The 18,898-nt window shown below is 41.3% G+C and overlaps 1 protein-coding gene across 1 annotated transcript in view; it reads right to left on the bottom strand.

Annotated features, from left to right (window-relative positions):
• Positions 1 to 16,211: 16,211 nt before the first annotated feature.
• ACBD3 (acyl-CoA binding domain containing 3) overlaps positions 16,212 to 18,898 on the bottom strand; it is a 53,095-nt gene continuing 50,408 nt past the window's right edge. Inside the window, exon 8 of the mRNA XM_073628308.1 lies at positions 16,212 to 17,334. Coding sequence (XP_073484409.1) covers positions 17,123 to 17,334 — 212 coding nt within the window. The 3' untranslated portion in view covers positions 16,212 to 17,122. The remainder of the gene's footprint in view (positions 17,335 to 18,898) is intronic.

The raw sequence follows: 18,898 nt of genomic DNA, 5'->3' as shown, positions 1-18,898 counted from the left end.
TGGATGTAAACCCTCACATATACTCAGTGAAGTGAAGTGAACGGCCTCACATGATACACAAGGATGAAACAAATCTCCCTATATAACTTTTACATGCATATCTGCTGTCTTCATCTGTATATATCCTTTAGAAAGTGCTTTTTGTGTTAGGAGATTTTCTCTTCCTGTTCAACACTGCAGTGAAGACTAATACAGACAAGACAGCTAATTGGAGGAAAAGCACATACCCCCTCTCCTCATTGGCAAAGGAAGGAAGGAATGTGCAGAGCTCTATTCTTCGACGGCAAGCTGACTGCTAATCTATTTATAACAACCTCCTCCAACACACATCAGGCTACCATCTTGGAGGACTTGTCAAAAGTTATCAGGCTGATAACAGAGGGACTGAGCAGGAGACAGCTACGGGACATCGTGTTTTGAAGAGAGATAAGAAAACACTGCAAATATATGTGTCCAGCTCAAATTTCATGGATCGGGTTTACATCCACCTCAACTCCCTCTTACTTAGAGAACAACTAGCTTATTGCCATTAGAATGTGACAAGGAAGTTGAATCTTATTTAGCAGAATTGGTTAGATAACCCTAGTCTTGCTTCCCCACAGTTTGTGATGGACAGACTTTTACAACTTTAGAACCTACCAAGAGTTTCAGTGGTTTTGATTTGAGCTTTCCTTTTTCTTACATCCGAAAGTAGAAAAAACATGTCACCCTGTATAAAATGTCCACTACACTAACAAGCACTGGGTGTTTATGCGTTTTCTTTTTGTTTTAAAAAAAAATCTTATTTTGCACTGAATGTAATGTGACTGCTTTTATATTTTTGTACACTATACGTGATCGATGTTGCATTGTATGTTTTTTAAATGTACAGTCACTTTTTGACATTAATAAAAAAGTTTGGATTTAGAAATAAAAAAAAAAAAATGCACAAGGTGTCCTGGAATTATTGGTTTGGCCCCTACACAGCCCTGATCTCAATACCATCAAGTCTGTCTGAGATTACATGAAGGATGTGAAGCAGCCTATATCCATAGGTGTGTGGTTAGTTCTCCAAGATGTTCGAAACAATGTACCTGCTGAGTTCCTTCAAAAACTGTGTGCAAGTGTACCTAGAAGAACTGATGCTGTTTTGAAGGCAAAGGGAGGTCACACCAAATATTGACATAATTTGGATTTCTTTTCTGTTCATTTACTTTTCATTTTGTTAATAAGAAAAACTATTAACACTTATATTTCTCAAAGCATTCTTCATTGTCCTTCAAACCTGCCTAAAACTTCTGCAGTGTGTGAGTGCTTGTTCTAGGTCTATATCACATCAAAGCTCTGAAATCAGAGGGTCAAAAAAAGGGCAGTTAGCATTTTCAGAGACTGGCACGGGCAGCCCACTTGTCCCTCTCATGGCAAGTGGACTTTGCAGTTAACTTGTCACATTCATGAAAAAGTGTAAAAAGTAAAAACTGGGGAAGTGCTGCTTCAGGATCTTCAGATGTTGAGATTACCCTATACCCATGTCATAGTTTACCAACAACGGAGCCTCTGGCACATGACTGTTCAATGGCAGGTATAAGGCTTAGTGTTGACTTGCTGAAAAGTTGAGGCCTTGTATACAGTTCAAGCTCTTGCCATCCAGGTAATGCATATGCAAGATGTTTCTGTGCTAAGAGCAACAGCTCTCGGTCTCTGGTTGTGATCTGGAGCCACCAGCATGGGCTACATGACATTGTGACCATCGTGAGGGATAATCATGCTTTGTGTATTCTATGCATGAAGGTAAAAAACCTGTGCAGCAGCACACCCCCAAATACTTACCTGCACCCCATCCTGATCCTTGGCTTTCTGGGGACTCTCCCTTCTCATTGGCTTAGACAGCAGCGAGAGCCACTGGCTCCCATTGCGGTCAATCACAGCCAGGGAGGTGAGGGGGCGGGCCAAGTCATGTCTTTGGTGCCCCCATTGCAAGCTGCTTGCTCTGGGGGCACTTGGCAGGAGGGAGGGGCCAGGAGCGGCAGTGGTGGGGCCCAAGAATAGGAAGATCGGGGGTGCTCTGTGAAAAACCACTGCACAGACCAGGAAAGTATAACAGTTACTTTGCCTGCACTTTACCAGTAATGTTATTTTTATACATTTGATTTGGTGCAGAAAATGTCCCAAATACTTATAGTGCCTTGAAAATGTATTCATATCCTTTGAAAGTTTCCACATTTTGTCATGTTACAACCAAAAACGTAAATGTATTTTATTGGGATTTTATGTGATAGACCAACACAAAGTGACAGGAAAATGATAAATGGTTTTCAACATTTTTTACAAATGAATATGTGAAAAGTGTGGCATGCATTTGTATTCAGCTCCCCCTGAGTCAATACTTTGTAGAACCACCTTTACAGCTGCAAGTCTTTTGGGGATGTCTCTACCAGCTTTGCACATCTAGAGTGACATTTTTGCCCATTCTTCTTTCCAAAATAGCTCAAGCTCTGTCAGATTGGATGGGAAGCATCTGGGAGCAGCATTTTTCAAGTCTTGCCATAGATTCTCAATTGGATTTTGGTCTGGACTTTGACTTGGCCATTCTAACACATGAATATGCTTTGATCTAAACCATTCCACTGTAGCTTTGGCTGTATGTTTAGGTCAATGTCCTGCTGGAAGATGAATCTCCGCCCCAGTCTCAAGTCTTTTGCATAACAGGTTTTCTTCTAAGATTGCACTGTATTTAGCTCCATCCATCTTCCAATCAACTCTGACCAGCTTCCCTGTTCCTGCTGAAGAAAAGCATCCCCACACCATGATGTTGTCACCACCGCGTTTCATGGTGGGGATTGTGTGTTTAGGGTGATGTGCAGTGTTAGCGTAGTGTTTTGCTTTTAGGCCAAAAAAGTTCAATTTTGGTCTCATCTGACCAAAGCACCTTCTTCCACGTTTGCTGTCCTGCACATGGCTTCTCGTAAACTGCAAACGGAACTTCCTATGGCTTTTTTCTTGCCACTCTTCCATAAAAAATAGATTTGTGGAGTGCACGACTAATAGTCCTGTGGACAGATTCTCCCACTTGAGCTGTGGATCTCTGCAGCTCCTCAAGCGTTGCTGCTTCTTTGAATAATGCTCTCCTTGCTCGGCCTGTCAGTTTATGTTTGACGGCCATGTCTTGGTAGGTTTGCAGTTGTGCCATACTCATTCTATTTTCAGATGATGGATTGAACAGTGCTCCGTGAGATGTTCAAAGCTTGGGATATTTTTTTTATAACCTAACCCTGCTTTAAGCATCTTCACAACTTTGTCCCTGACCTGTCCGGTGTGTTCCTTGGCTTTCATGATGCTGTTCTCTAACAAACTTCTGAGGGTTTCACCGAACAGCTGTATGTATACGGAGATTAAATTACACACAGGTGGTCTCCGTTTACTAATTAGGTGACTTCTGAAGGCAATTAGTTCCACTAGATTTGGGTTAGGGGTATCAGAGTAAAGGGGGCTGAATACAAATGCACGCCAAACTTTTGAGCTACTCATTTGCAAAAAATCTTGCAAACCATTTATCATTTTCCTTCCACTTCACTTTGTGTTGGTCTAGCACATAAAATCCCAATAAAACATATTTACATTTTTGGTTGTGACTCGACAAAATGTGGAAAATTTCAAGGGTATGAATACTTTTTCAAGGCCTATAGTCACAATGTCTTACCCATTTTTGAGAGATCACCCACACATCACATACCCCTTAGCAAGAGGGACCATTCCAGCAAAAAGAATGAGGGCAAAAGACATACCCCTTCCATGGCACCTGTTATGTAAAAAATATAAAATACCTAAAAGTTGATTGGTTAAACCCAAAAGTGCTATTTTCACCACTATATTTTCTTTATACTGGCTTTTCAAATGAAACAAATGCAATAATATAGAGATAAATTGAAAGCTTTTATATAGTATAATCTATTTGGTAAATAGTGCTTTTTTTTAAAGGTCTACACATCAAACTGCAAAGGAGAATCATCTGAGGAGGACAAATAAATAACTAGATTTGTGTCCAAAAGAGGGATAGTCTCACCAAATTAGGTACAGTTAGAAACTTTGACCTCCTGTTCTGCCTGGACCCTTTCTGCAGCTCAAATTTACAGGTTTTTGTTTTTAAATTTGCACTATCATGCTTTATATATCTTTTTCACCCAAGGCCTGTGGCACTATTCCAGCAGACACCTTCCAGAAGGATGAGTCACAGTGTAACATATGTTTTAATATACTATCCCCAATTAGGATACAAGTGTGTGTCTCTTATGTTTGTGTAACGGTCAGAAAGAAACCAGTGTTAAAATGTTGCATTGCTTTAAGTATTCTCAATTTATTTCCCAAGCTCCCTCCAAGGTCAAAGTTATGTCCCTCCACGGAAAAGCTGAGTTTTCTCTGATCATTATTTACAGTTTTATGCCCCGGTGTGAACATCTGCTTTTGTATTTGAACACCTCCATTAAAAAGAAGCGTTCTGTTTTGTTTCAAGTATTCATTTTCCTCATTACTGAGCACTGTATCTGGTGGTATGGATCAGAGGTCATTGTCAGCAGTTGTTGCTAAGGGCTTATCTAGTAATAGAAAGCAGCCAGGGTAAAGTGGACTTTAAAAGGGGTTGTAAATAGAGGTCGACCGATATTTGTCGTTCTTTAATTAATCGGCATCGGCCGATTGTGCTGATAAAAAAGGCTGATTACAACTTCAGCGCGACTTGCAAATGACTTCTGTAATAGAAGTCAATGCAAGTTGCCTGAAGTCTTCTGTGAAGACTTCTATCCTCTCTGGGCAGCCTGCCAAGTCTGATAAAAGAAGCTAAAAAGAGACAATGTTTCCACTTGTCAATGAACTGAACTACATGTGGAGGAGATCTTAGTTTAACCATTTAAAGACTTAGCCTCGGTTCACACCAGAGGCGGCACGACTTGCAGGTCGCCTCACCGAGGCGATTCAGCTGCTAGCGGGGCGCTTATAAGCCAGCTAGTGCCCGAGGAAAGGGTTGACTGCGCCTGTGAAGCGCCGCTGCCGAAACGCTTTGCAGGCGCTTCGGCAGCAGTGCCCATTCATTTGAATGGGCAGGAATGGTGGAGGATCGGTATACAACGCTCCAAAGATGCTGCTTGCAGGACTTCATCATCCAGCGCATCGCCTCAGTGTGAAAGCACTCGGGCTTTCACACGGAGACTGCAGGGGAGCCGTTTTGCAGGCACTTTACAGGCACTATTTTTTTGCCTAAAAGCGCCCCATTGTGAAAGGGGGCTAACTGTTAGATTTTACGAGATGAAGAGGAAGAAAAAAAAAAAATAAATAAATTAAAAAAAAAAAAAAAATCGGCTTAACATATCGGCCCCCCAAAAATCGGCATCATATATCGGCCATTGGTCGCCGCAATTTCTAAATATCGGCATCGGTCAGAGAAAAACCCATATCGGTCGACCTCTAGTTGTAAACCCTCACAAATACCCAGTGAAGTGACAGGCCTCAGGTGATACACAGATATGAAACAAATCTCCTACATAAGTTATACTTGTCTATCTGCAGCCCTTTCTTCTATCTTCTATACATCTGTTCAAAGTGCTGAATTATAGAGCTTGTATGAGAGTTAAGGGGGTTGTAAACCTTTGTGTTTTTCCACCTTAATGCATCCTATGCATTAAGCTGAAAAAACACCTGTCAGTGACCAGCACCCCCCCGTTTTACTTACCTGAACCCTCAAACTTGACCTAGCAGGGACACGCCGTCTCTCTGCCTGGGGTTCTCAGCTCTTGATTGGCTAAACTGATAGCAGTGCAGCCATTGGCTCCCGTTGCTGTCAATCAAATCCAATGATGTGAGCGGCGGGGCCGAGTCCTGCATTCGGCCTCTATGGACGCTGAATGCTGGACTCAGGAGCGCGCCCGCAAGATAACCCCCTCGAGGAAGCGCTTCTCCGAGGGGGTTATCAGATGTGGGGAGGAGCCGTGAGAGACGCCGGGGGACCCCAGAAGACCAGGTTCGGGGCCACTCTGTGCAAAACAAGCTGCACAGTGGAGGCAAGTACAGTGGGGCAAAAATGAAGATGAAACGTGGATTGGGTCTTTCAGCATGACAATGATCCCAAACACACCGCCCGGGCAACGAAGAAGCGGCTTCATAAGAAGCATTTCAAGGTCCTGGAGTGCCAGTCTCCAGATCTCAACCCCATAGAAAACCTTTGGAGGGAGTTGAAAGTCCATGTTGCCCAGCGACAGCCCCAAAACATCACTGCTCTAGAGGAGATCTGCATGGAGGAATGGGCCAACATACCAGCAACAGTGTGTGACAACCTTGTGAAGACTTACAGAAAACGTTTGACCTCTGTCATTGCCAACAAAGGATATATAACAAAGTATTGAGATGAACTTTTGATATTGACCAAATACTTATTTTCCACCATAATTTGCAAATAAATTCTTTCAAAAATCAGACAACGTGATTGTCTGGATTTGTTTCCACATTTTGTCTCTCATAGTTGAGGTATACCTATGATGACAATCACAGGCTTCTCTCATCTTTTTAAGTTGCAGAACTTGCACAATTGGTGGATGACTAAATACTTTTTTGCCCCACTATGTGTTTGGTATTTTTTTTTTTAATGTACTTTTATAAATCACTTTAATGGAACAAAAAAAAGGGGGTGGAGAGCTGAAGTTACACTCCGCAGAGCTCAGTGAGGAGAGGTCTGAGAGCTGATTGGAGGGTGGACACACACGCACCCACCCCTTCACACAGCACACAGGAACAGAGCTGAGCCTGTCAATCAGCTGGCGGTCTCTCCCATTCTCTGCTTTGCAGGATATTATCAAAAGGTAAAAACTTACGTACTTATATTAGCTGTAGCTACGAATACATATACTTTTTTTTTTGACTGGATGCTAATCATGTCTAGCGTCTCAGAGTTCAGCTGTAAAAGTGTCATTACCCCACCCAAAAACAAGAAATGTATTCTTAGTGATTGAGGAACATAGTAAATCTTCACCTTCAGTTTACACGGCCACCTACAGAAGGAACGGACATTAGGCCCAGGTTAGCCTTCATCCCCTCCACCAGCATGCCTCAACAGAGCCTTTGGCCACCTCCAGCCATCCAACCACTACCAGCTGCCAGGGTTGTGATACCACGCCTTTTTCCAGACACAGTGGGGACAGTTTTGCTGCAACAGCTCTGGTGTTTTCCATGCCTTCTGAGGGTACCGATGTCCACAAATCCGGAATCCTGTTACCCTATGATTATAGAGTCTACCCAGAATCTGACTCCTCAGTTTAATAGGTAGGGCTGAGGTCCCTGCGACATTCCTTGATTCAGGAGCTGTATTCCAACCTGGTTACTGTTCTCTCTCCCAGGTAAAACATTTACTTTTTTTGGAACTAGTGAGTCCAAGTTTTGCACAGTATCCATCCAATCTACTATTCCTTCCTCTCCCTAGAGGGACTCTCTGACCTTCGTGGTTAGCCAGGACACATTTAGATCACTGTCCACTCTACAAGGATGGCGAGTGATATTTTACCTACTGTACATAACCATGATATGGAGACTCCATATACAGAACTCAATAAAATCTGAACAACTTCCACTGTGAAATCAAAAAGAAGAAAATTGATTTTTAATGCAGATAAACATTTTGTTTCATAAGAACTAAATTTACAGTGTATGTTAATCTTTCTGGTCAGACAACAGATGCAATATCAAAACACACAAAAGAATAGTAAAGATACAGAGAACTGTAACTTTAATTATATGGTTAAATATATTTATCTCAAGAAATGTCATTCTTTAAATTGCACTTGTACTGTATTATGGAACAGCTTGAAGGCAGCAAGACAGGAAAGTCACACCAAGGTGGGGGAGATTGACCTCAAGAGCAAAGAAAGATGAAGAATGTGGGAACATCAGTACTGGCATTCGGTTATACAAACTTTGCTTTGCCTCTCTGTGGATCCTATTTGCAGTATTCTGAATCCTGGAACTGAGAAGACAAAGGGGTTGATTTTCTAAAACTGGAGAGTGCAACATCTGGTGCAGCTGTGCATGGTAGTCAACCAGCTTCTAACTTCAGCTTGTTCAATTAAGCTTTGACAAAAAAAACCCAAAAAAAAACCTGGAAGCTGATTGGGCACCAGATTTTGCACTCTCCGGTTTATATTTTTCTGCCCCTATGGGAAAGATTTTCCTAGACTGAAAGCAAGGGACCCAAAAGGCAATTAAACACAATTTCCCAATCTATCCAAAAATGCGTTTTACTGGAACTTGGCCTTTAAGGATTATTTTTTATATTCTAACAAATTGGCTCGTTAGTAAACTTAGGGGTTGATTTACGAAAACTGGAGAGTGCAAAATCTGGTGCAGCTCTGCATGGTAGCCAATCAGCTTCTGACAAAAAAAAATATCTGGAAGCCGATTGGTTTCTATGCAGAACTGCATCAGAATTTGCACTCTCCAATTTTAGTAAATCAACCCCCCAAAGTGTACCTAAACTTAAAATAAAAATGTAATACATTGCAGCTGACCAGTCCTTGGATGAGGTTGCTGCATTAGTTATATTTTTCAAGGCCAATAATATTTTCAGAAAGTACAGAAAATGCTTGTTGATCTTACCAGTGTCCTTGTCACTTCCTGTTAGCTGAACAAATAGCAAAAGGTATGTTATTCCCAGGATTACCTGGTGAAAATAAAAGGAAAAAAAACCCAACAGAAAACAAATGCAGTCAACACATCTAAGCTGAAATATATTACAATTTTGTTCTTGGGTTTAGATATCCTTTAATGGGCTATTTAAATATTGCCACTTCTTTGCATCATCCTAATTCTCTGGTTTCCAGCCAGAGTTTAATCTTCATTTCATGTGTGTAAAAAATAAGGGTGGCTTTTTAAAAGTAACAAAATTATTATAATTTTTTAAACAAGTGGCAATCCAGAAACGTGTCATTCAATACTCTCCTTTGTGCCCAGGTTATCATGGACACACCTAGGCTAGTGTCATTATACACAGCCTAAGCTGCATTAGGGCTTTCACACACTAACCCGCACGGTAAAACACAGAATAATAAAACACACCTAAATGTCTGGTGTGAGGTCCGACAGGGGGCAGTGCGAGGCGAAATAGACTAAATTTTTCCACATTTTAACATACATCCAACCAAATTGTTTTCCATGTGCCCTAGCAGTGATCTGTGTTTTTCTTGTGCAGAAAAACACAGGTCACTGTCTATAGTGTGAACACATCTTAAAACAGCGCCCACATGTTAGGATGTAAGAACTTCTTAAACGCTAGAGGGGACCATGATGGCCACGTGACTGCATGGAATGAATGAGTCCTAATTTTTTCAAGGTCAGTATAAGGGTGAGAAATGGAAAAATGTAAGGAACAAGGAGATGAGCTTTAAAGTTGCATTAAACCCAAAGCAAACATTATATTGCAGCTTACCATTTCTTAGATGCGATGGCTGCATTCATTTTCATTTTTTTTGGCTCTTTCTTCTATTTTCAGCTGGTGATCCAGTCAGTGTGATTTTCAAAAGAATAAGCTCTCCAGCAGAATGTATCAGTTGCAAAGAGAAGACAAACCATTTACTACTGACTGGCCTGCTTACAATGAGTTTTTATTTATGTAAAACATTTATCCCAAAAGGAAAAAAAAAAACTGTTTGTTGTAACTGCTTATAAAGTGTTAGCGGGAGTTTGGCTTCAATTTGTTAGTGTATCTGAATTGGCTAGTAAATCTAACACTAACCCCCCCCCCCCAGACAAAGTCACTGTCCAAAGGTGCCCCCTTATACTTCTTCATCCAGAGTGGGGGCACTCTAATGCAGGTGGTGTGTTACTGGCCAGATCACCAGGTGAAAACAGAGGGGGGGGGGGGAAGACTATAAAAGTACTGCAGCCACCACATTTAAATGACTGGTAAGCTGCAATATATTACATTTTTGGTTTTGGGTTTAAAAGCACTTTATAAAAGATATACAGTTACAAGTTAAAGGTGTCATTGCTAACCAATATGCATTTTATAACAGCATCTAATGTGCCCTTATCTCATACTTTATTATGACACATGAAGGACAAGGTGGCTGTCACTGACTATCAGCTAGGTTACCAGATACATTTTTATTAAAAAAAAACGAATTGCAAATTTTAACTGAATTCAGCAGCATTGTCTATGATCAGCCATTCCTGATGTACTAGAAAGCCATATATGAGCACACCAACCTCCTAAATCACTGATATTTTTCTTTGTGCTAGCAGAGCTAGATACTACAAAAAGAAAAAAAAGGTACGGTTGGGCCATCAGTGCCAGGCAAAGATTGTGGAGGGTCCAACCCATCATTCTTATGGAGAGGTATCTGCCTGACTGTAATGAGCACTGAAATCAACATCCAAATTACAATCTGATTATACAATCTCCTTTAGATTTACCAAAACTATGTAATCTGAAAACCTACCTAAACTATCCAATCACTTTGCAACTCTTTTGGCCCGTACACACGATCGGAAAATCGTATGAAAAAATACTGCTTTTGACGCGATCATACAATAAACTGATTGTTAGTACACAGCTTTCAAATGTCGATCACGACAGTTCATCCAATATTATCTGATGGGACGAGCACAAAAATTTTCCTCATACGATACCAGATCGTACGATTTTCATACAATAAGTAAAGTTGTTCGAAAATACAACACAAATACACTACAGCACATTACATCACTTCCGAATTTTTATTCTGTCGTACAAGAATGTGTGTAACTCTAGTAAACGCTTAATTTTTGTTATGAGATTAGCATGCAAAAAATTAAATAAAAAAACGGATAACCATTCGTCCGATAATCTCATGTAACAGGCATTAAGGTAGTACCTTGCACTACATACTGATTGGTTGATCAAAAGGAGATTGTTTATTTAGATTGTAATACTGTGATCATTGTGGAGCCACAGACCCCATCTATCCAAGGTATCGCACAAAAGGAAAAAGGCTGCGCTACGGTCAGCACACACGGGAAATAAATCTGAATATAGAAGTTAAGTTCCAAAATCTAACTAGTACAAAGGATTGTTTAACCATCCAATACTGAGTGCGTGTAACCTTTCCAGGCCCTATTAGGGAAATCATTTTTCGGAAAGGGAGACAGAGCCAGACAACATGCATGTGTTTTGACCAAAAACAGAAAAAAGTGCACAAAAAAAGCAAAACACGAAATTCTACTCCAAGATCACCCCATAAACAAAATCTCTTGCAGGGGATCATTACAGGAAATAGAAAAAAAATTATTTATAACTATATCCAGTAACTACAGTATTTTGTGACAAAAACTAGGCAAAAATTACATGAACAGATTTGTCAAACTCATTCTATCAGACACGGAAAAATAAAGCCGTTATTGGAAGTACATAGTATAACAGCTTCTAGGATTGCACAATTCTATTAAACAAACAAGATATTAGTGCAATATGAAATCTGTATATTGTGCAGAGTGAGCAATCGGAGAGATCTACAGCAGAATTCCCCAATCCCGTCTTAAGTTCTTCTACAGCTGACCCATAAACAGGCAGGCTGGAGAAACAAAATTTTGATTTTTTACTTACAAGTACAATCAGTTTCCTGATGTACAGTACTGCTGGGCACAGGCTCCCATTCCCAGCTAACCTCAGTTTTGTAGCAAGCAACAGAAAGATCACAAGAATGGGAGGGGGGGTGTCTTGTATTCTACTCCAGAAAATTGATTTTACTACTATATCAAAAATCTGTTTTCCTAGTCGTACAGTACAGGACGCAGGCTCTTTAATAATTACAACTGAGATGTCCAAAAGCAGTCCAGCTGAGGGCTGGGCAACATGGCAAACAAGGCCTACATAACAGAACAGCTTAAGAAGCATTTGAAAGACTCAGAGCAGCCAAAAGCATCTTCTTGATCTTCTTGATGCTGCAACGTAGGCAGTAGAGAATCTGGAGTGAAACATCTCGGATCAAGCTGAACTGATACTACAGTGTCACCAAGGCATCCACTGCAAAGGCTATATCTTGTGACAAACCTGTCCAGTTTAAACCTTGACACCAGCTAGGTTGGAGAGCCTATTCTGGAACCATATACTGGCAAGAAAGATGGCCTACCAATCTTCCATGCATGTGAGTGGGATGTGAATGACGGGAAGGGCAGGAACTTGAACTTCTGCCCAAGAGAGGATCAAGTTCACTTTCCTTAGAGTGGTGTAATTTCTGGTGCCTCCTTGATAAAGTAGGCATTGACATTGTCCGACTTGATGCTCATCAGATGTCCTTGCAATAGAGGGGTCCTGCGTTGAAGGGACAATCGAATGGCCATGAGTTACAGAATGCTGATGGGAAGTGGAGTTTCCTCTGAGGACCATCAGCTTGTCTGGCTGGGAAGTAGTACAGAACACCTTCTTGGTTCAGGAACATTTATTGTGAGAACCTTCCATAACTATGAAGGAAAGGACTTGCCTAGCTCCAGTGCTGGGTTGGAAACAGTAGGGAGAGTCTGACCCTGGGTGTCAGACACTTGGGACTGTCAAAGAACCAAGTCTGTATGCCCCACGCTGCCAGGATGCTGAGTTGCACTGGTCTGAAATGAAACTGGGCTTCACGGTAAAGCCTTGACAGGAGACAACCTTCAAGCCCAGGTACTCCAATCTGTGAAATCGATCCCATTATGGCTTCCTCTGCACTAGGTACCTTTGGTGGATGCATGATAGTGCAATAGAGCCACTATAGGCTCAGTGAACAAAAATGGAGCCAGTTTTAAATTTAACCCTGGCAGTCCCAGTCATTTCACCGCCACCAGTAGGGGGCATGCGCAATGGGGAAGTAATTGGGACTAAGGGCACCCTGAGCTGAAGGTTTAAAGGGCTTCCGCCTTGTAGTCAGCACACCTCAGTAGACAGGATATAAAAGGAGATTAACCCTATCCTGGCTTCACTCTCTACAAAGGGGTACCACGGATCTTAGGAACAGGGCTCTACAACAGGCAAACTACAGGCCTGCACCTGTAAAGCACCCTTCACATGATGCACTATGTGCCAAGGGCAGCACCCACAGCAGGAGCAACATTACAGGCCCTCCTTGCATCTTCTACTAGGTGGGGACCCTGTACAGTTCCCCAAGGCTGTCAAGGAATCTACTGTTCCGAAAGCTGCGTGAAAAGTTAACTTAGCTATGGTGCAGCCAATTGACAGAAGAATCATCTTGAAATAGTGTCACCCACAGAAAAAAATCTCCAAACAAGAAGGTAAGCTTTCAGAGGGATGAGGTCCAGCACCTTAGGACACTTGCAAAAAAAAGTGGGGCTAACTGGCAGTGGAAGGAGGTTATACATGGGATATCCTTGCAGTGTCCAATTACCTAAAGGTAGCTTCATAGAACTATTTGCAATGACTTAAGAGCCTGTGTTCTGTACATCTAGGTAATGTTTTTAAACCACCTGGGGGTGCCAAATCTGTAGCAAAAAATCTTACACTCATTTAGCGCAGGTTCCAACCATCCACGTGAAAAATTAACAGTCAACATAGGAAAAATCACACACTCATTCCAATGTACAATCATAGCTTTTATCCCAGCTGTTTCTTCTTGAGCTACTAACAGACAAGAGATGATAGATACAATCTGACTGTCAAAAGATCATTTTGCAAACCTGCACATTCAAGGCTAAATGTGCATGTTTATGCCTGTTGGGTAAGGGAATCACTCATCCAACACCAATTGCAGGGTCAACAGTCTAAGAAGGATTGGTCAGGTGATGCCTGACAAAGCCAAAGGCTGCATACGACTAATTGGCTAGAATGGGCAAAACTGATCCCAAGTCTGTAGGCATCTTTATCCAAGCACATATTTTGGGGCAACTTATACACAGTCCAACTTTAAGCAGACAATATGTGAATGACCTATTCTTGGCTGCTGTTTGGCCTGTGTGTCAGAACTCAAAGACATTTTCCAGTGAAGGAACACTTATTTGGAGATTTGTAAGAGGAAACATAATAGGGGATATTTATCAAGCAAGTTAACAACACAATTAGGCACACATCAAGTTGCCTCATTAAGTCTGTGTGACAGTTCTTCAGTGCATTTGCGACCCCTCAAATCAGGATTCCTGGGCAACTAACGGAGACACATTCATACAGGTCTGCAAAAGATTTAGCAATGAACATGAGATTTTCTTTCGGACATGTCTATTAAAATACATAGGACTTTACAGGTGCCAATTATTGTACATATTTTATTATTATATAAATATTAAGAGAGTAATAGTAATTACAATTTCATTGCCATGTGGCATAAATACAATAAAATTGCTACAACATATAGTTTTCCTTTACAAAAATTGTTTACACAGTATGTGTACTGTTCTGCAAACAAGGGATAGCACACATGGTACAGTACGCACGTGTACTGGTAAAGTTACATAAATGTTAAAAGTCTGCAAAAAGCAAGAACATTTAGGAATGTATGCAATTCCTGACTTCCCGAGGTAGCCAATTGGGAAAGGCATTGAATGCAGCAACCTCTTCACCATATGAATCAAGTGCTTTAGATGCAAATTGGCTGTGAATATATATATATATATATTGAAGCAACGGAGATCAGACGTTGGCTATCAGGGGCAAACAATTGCTTCAGCAAGTGGCAAGGAATGCATCTTTTAATATTTATGTAATAATGTTTTTTTTTTTTTTTTAATTCAGTTTTTTTTGGCACCCAGAAAGTTCCATTGGAATAGACATTTTGGTTTTAAAATTACCAGGGATGTGGTGCCTATGGTCACCCATCAGACCAATCTAATTTAAATACTGAAAGATTTTCTCTGAACAGATGCACAATAAAGGAATGGTCAGGGGCATGTTTTATTCTGCCATAGTTTTACTTTAGACCAGTTAAAACAGGAATTTATGAATGAAACTGCACTTGCATGATTCCTGTTCATTATTGCCTGGCTGTGCAACAAATCAGCTGAACTGAGATCCAAAGCATCGATTAGTTCTCACCTCACCTGGACAACAGAACAAACCTCCCACTTTATATACAAGAGGGTGTGTTCTGTAGTACAACTGGAGAGAAATTGGCAGGGCTAATAACACTTCTTGGGATTTCAGTGCAGAAGAAAATATGCATGTATTTCAGAGATGTACTTTTTTTTTGCTCAGACATACCACTTAATAAGCCTGAAATATTCTACCTCTAAATCTTTGACTATAATTATACCATGAGATAAAAAAGCAGATCTAAACCCAAAAACAAAATATTAATATATTGCAGCATATCAGTCTTCATTGGTTTGTAGTTTTCTTCAGGCTTTTTCCCTATTCTTTCACCCGGTGAGCCTGCCAGTAACACATTTGCTCCTCAGGTCACTTACCGCACCTCAACTTTGGAAAAGCAGAATTGTCACCCTAGGCAGCTCTTATGAATTGAACTGCAAATGCCTCCCTCTCTCCTCATCTCCATTACATAGGAAGGAGGTGTCCTGTAGTTCACACAGGTAGCTGGAAAGGCAGGTAAGATGGTTTGACATTTCAGTATAGCTCATAGGTACAAGGCCATAGGATCCCTGGCAGGATTACCAGGTATTTTTCTATACTTACAGAAAATGTAAGTATAAAGGAAAACAAATACAGTGGAACCTGACTCAGTTTGCCAGTGTTGTCTCGCAAAACGAGCAGAATTCAAGCCAATGTGGTGTGCAGTACCGCATTTGGCCAGAGGTTTTGGGGCGCCAGTGACACTCGGAAAGGTTCATGCCGTCTGGAAATACTCGGAACCACTCGGAAATACTCGGGAAAACACTCGGTTCCAGAGTGTTTACGAGCCTTTCAAACTTCAGCCAAGCTGTCCCCGAGTATTTCCGAGGCTCTCCGGCCCCCCCCCCCCCACATCTGGCCACATGCGGTATTGCATGCAATAGAAGTCAATGCAGAACAAATTATCTACGTTTCCATTGACTTCTATGGGGAAACTCGCTTTGATATGCGAGTGCTTTGGATTACAAGCATTCTCCTGAAATGGATTATGCTCGCAATCCAAGGTTCCACTGTACAGCGACCTCAGCTAAGTACCAGCAAGCTGTAATATATACAATTTTGATCTTGGGTTTAGCCCTTACTTCAACAATTCTTTGGTTAAATCCAAAGCTATTCCAGGTGGGGGTTCCTCTTTCGGTCAAAACAGGTAGGTCTGAAAAAAAAATGACTCTAGTTCAAAATATTAGAGAATAATTATTATTACAAACCATAATTCATAGGATTAATATTAGATTCACAAGGTACAGGAGATAATTTCATTTGCGTACCAGAAAAAGTTTAGGAGCGCCAGATTATAAAACTCTTCTGACAAACCAACAAGATTGATATGGCAGGGAAATTTGCAGACAGGCTGTACAGTATTATACATCACTAGGAATAACAGAAGAGAAGGAAGGTCACAATCAATCATGCAGCAGACAGTCTGACCATTTTTATACCCGACCGTTTATATATCTCCAATATTAAATTATTAAGGATACCACTCATTCATAAAGAGAGAACCACTTCATTCCGCCATGTTTCACACAAGTCTTCAAGCCCAGGACCACCGTGAAATCAGAAGGGCAGCCACACTTTGTCCCATCGTCCAGAACCATCCCCGTTCAGTACAGAATTTTCAGAATAATTATAAGGGAAGCTTTGCTTGTCATTTGTGTCTTCACATAAGAGATGTTAACCACACCAACACCAGAAAGACAGGAATTCTTCATGAGTCAAAGAACTTTTTCATGGATACACGCTATGCCACTCCCACGCACAACTTCCTGTTTCTCCTCTGCAGATCAGAAAACTCCATAAAGGGCTTAATTTAAAACAAAAAAAAATAAAACTTGGTACAGGAGGATAACATTGAGTTGCCATTGTAGTTGAATTCCAACGTTTCAACCCTTTCACTGTCAGAGGCTTGATGGCAACGAAAGAAACAAACTGCGCTGGGCTGAGTTAGTGTTGCACTAAGCAGGTTCAGCCCCCAAATATCACAAGATGAGGAGAGATGGAGGGACAACACTGACTTGACGGGATCCAGCAAAAAGTGATCCACTCGCTGCCTTAGCCCTGCTGTTGGCCTCGGCCCTCCCTCATTTATCTGGTGTAGTACACTCTGTAGTAGACAGACTTTGACCTCCACAAGGAGTAAGAGTTGTCGAATTTCAGCAGGTAGACACCCCTGCCAGGGTACTGGTGACTTCCGGCATAAACTTCTTCATGACAATCCCGCCTGTATACCGGCACTATTTCATCAACCTGAGGCTTATTGGAATTCTTCTTGGTTTTCTCTTCACTGTTCGGGTTCTCTGTGTGAAGAGAAGAGTATTAACCCAGATACATTGATGTGAATATTTTGCTAAATTAACATTATAAAAGGCAAATTAATATGGACATCAAAAAAAGGTCAGATTTCCTAAATTACGTCTACAGTTTAAAAACAGAACAGTATACGAAAAACTTAACAGATAACCCTTTAAAAGTTGGGAAGGATTTTTCATACCCACTCACTCCCCCACATGGCAAAATTGGCAGCAGTCAAAGGGGTTTGGACTCTTTAGGATCAGTTCAGTGAGCTATAACATTTGCCAAAGTTGATTATTTTCAACTTTCAATGGTTGTGACTTCTCAAATTAATAGGATTTTTGACTTGCCATATAATCTTTTCCTTGGAGTCCATTAAAAAATAAAAATTAAAAATCATACTTGGGAAGATGGCTGCAGCACCGATCCCAGCTACAGCTGTCCCTCGTCGGCTGTAAGAGCTCTCTGCTCCATCCCTTCAGTGCTTACTGGAGTATTGGGCTGGGACGGGAGGAGCTGACTCAAGCTCTTATCGGCTCTCAGAGGCTGAGTCAGCCACCGGTTCAGGCTTCTAGGTGGATCCCGATCATCTGGTCAAGATCTTTTCAGAGCCTGGCCCGTGTCTGTGACGTCAGCAGGCTTTAGCCAACATCAGGGAGCTGAAAACGGGTCACAGGAGTGCAGAACTGTACTCCCGTGACCAACAGAAGTACAGCCAAAAGAGAAATCAGATCTACTGGGAATATCACCTGTGTTGGGATGAAAAGGTAAACCCGTATATGTGTTTCCACTAGGAGAAGCTGCTATCACACTAGTGCCCTCTAGTGGCACTCAAATATCACTACAGCTAAGATGAGTACTTTTACTTGTTCATTGGAGAAATGCCTCTCTGCACTGATGTTTAGTAAAGGGTCCCCTTACATTGCGCTCAGGAGGAGAGCTGACCCTTACATTGTTGGCGAGTGAAGAAATTACCACTTACATTTTGATTACATTTAGGGAAGGAATGCATTATTTAATTGAGGTCAAGAGGAAAAATGCCCCTTTTCAATGGGTGTCAGTGGGATGAATGCCCCTTTCAGTGGGGCAAGTGGTAAGACTACAGCTCTTAGATAGCTAAAAAGATCTCTGGTTCTGGCCATTGGATTGGGGGGAGGGTTTTAAAGTATAACTCGCGGATGTCAAGGCAAAAAAATGCAAAAAACATGCAGTATATATCTGCAATACATACACATTTCACCATGTTTTATAACTTTGAACACTCTGCAGGCACAGAAAAATGCAATAATTAGAAAATGGACCTAGAAAATGGAAAAGCTTTGGCTATACTTCTCCTTTAAGGGACACAGATGTCATCTATGGATGTCATGTATGGATTTCACGGTCATCTACAGGAGAACTGGACACTAGCAACAAAAAAGCTGTTAGACGGTATAAGGCAACTGGCACACTAAGCATCTAATCCCAGTTTTTTGTGTGCTCGGGAGACACAGGTGCATGGTTCAGCACTGCTCCCTGAAATCGGTCAAAGTCTATGAAATATGCTGTGGATAGACGGGGCTGAACGAT

Source organism: Aquarana catesbeiana, linkage group LG04 (assembly GCF_042186555.1).
Source record: "Aquarana catesbeiana isolate 2022-GZ linkage group LG04, ASM4218655v1, whole genome shotgun sequence".
Taxonomy (NCBI): domain Eukaryota; kingdom Metazoa; phylum Chordata; class Amphibia; order Anura; family Ranidae; genus Aquarana; species Aquarana catesbeiana.
The sequence above is the reverse complement of the archived record's forward strand: the minus strand, read 5'-3'. Positions and strand labels throughout refer to the sequence as shown.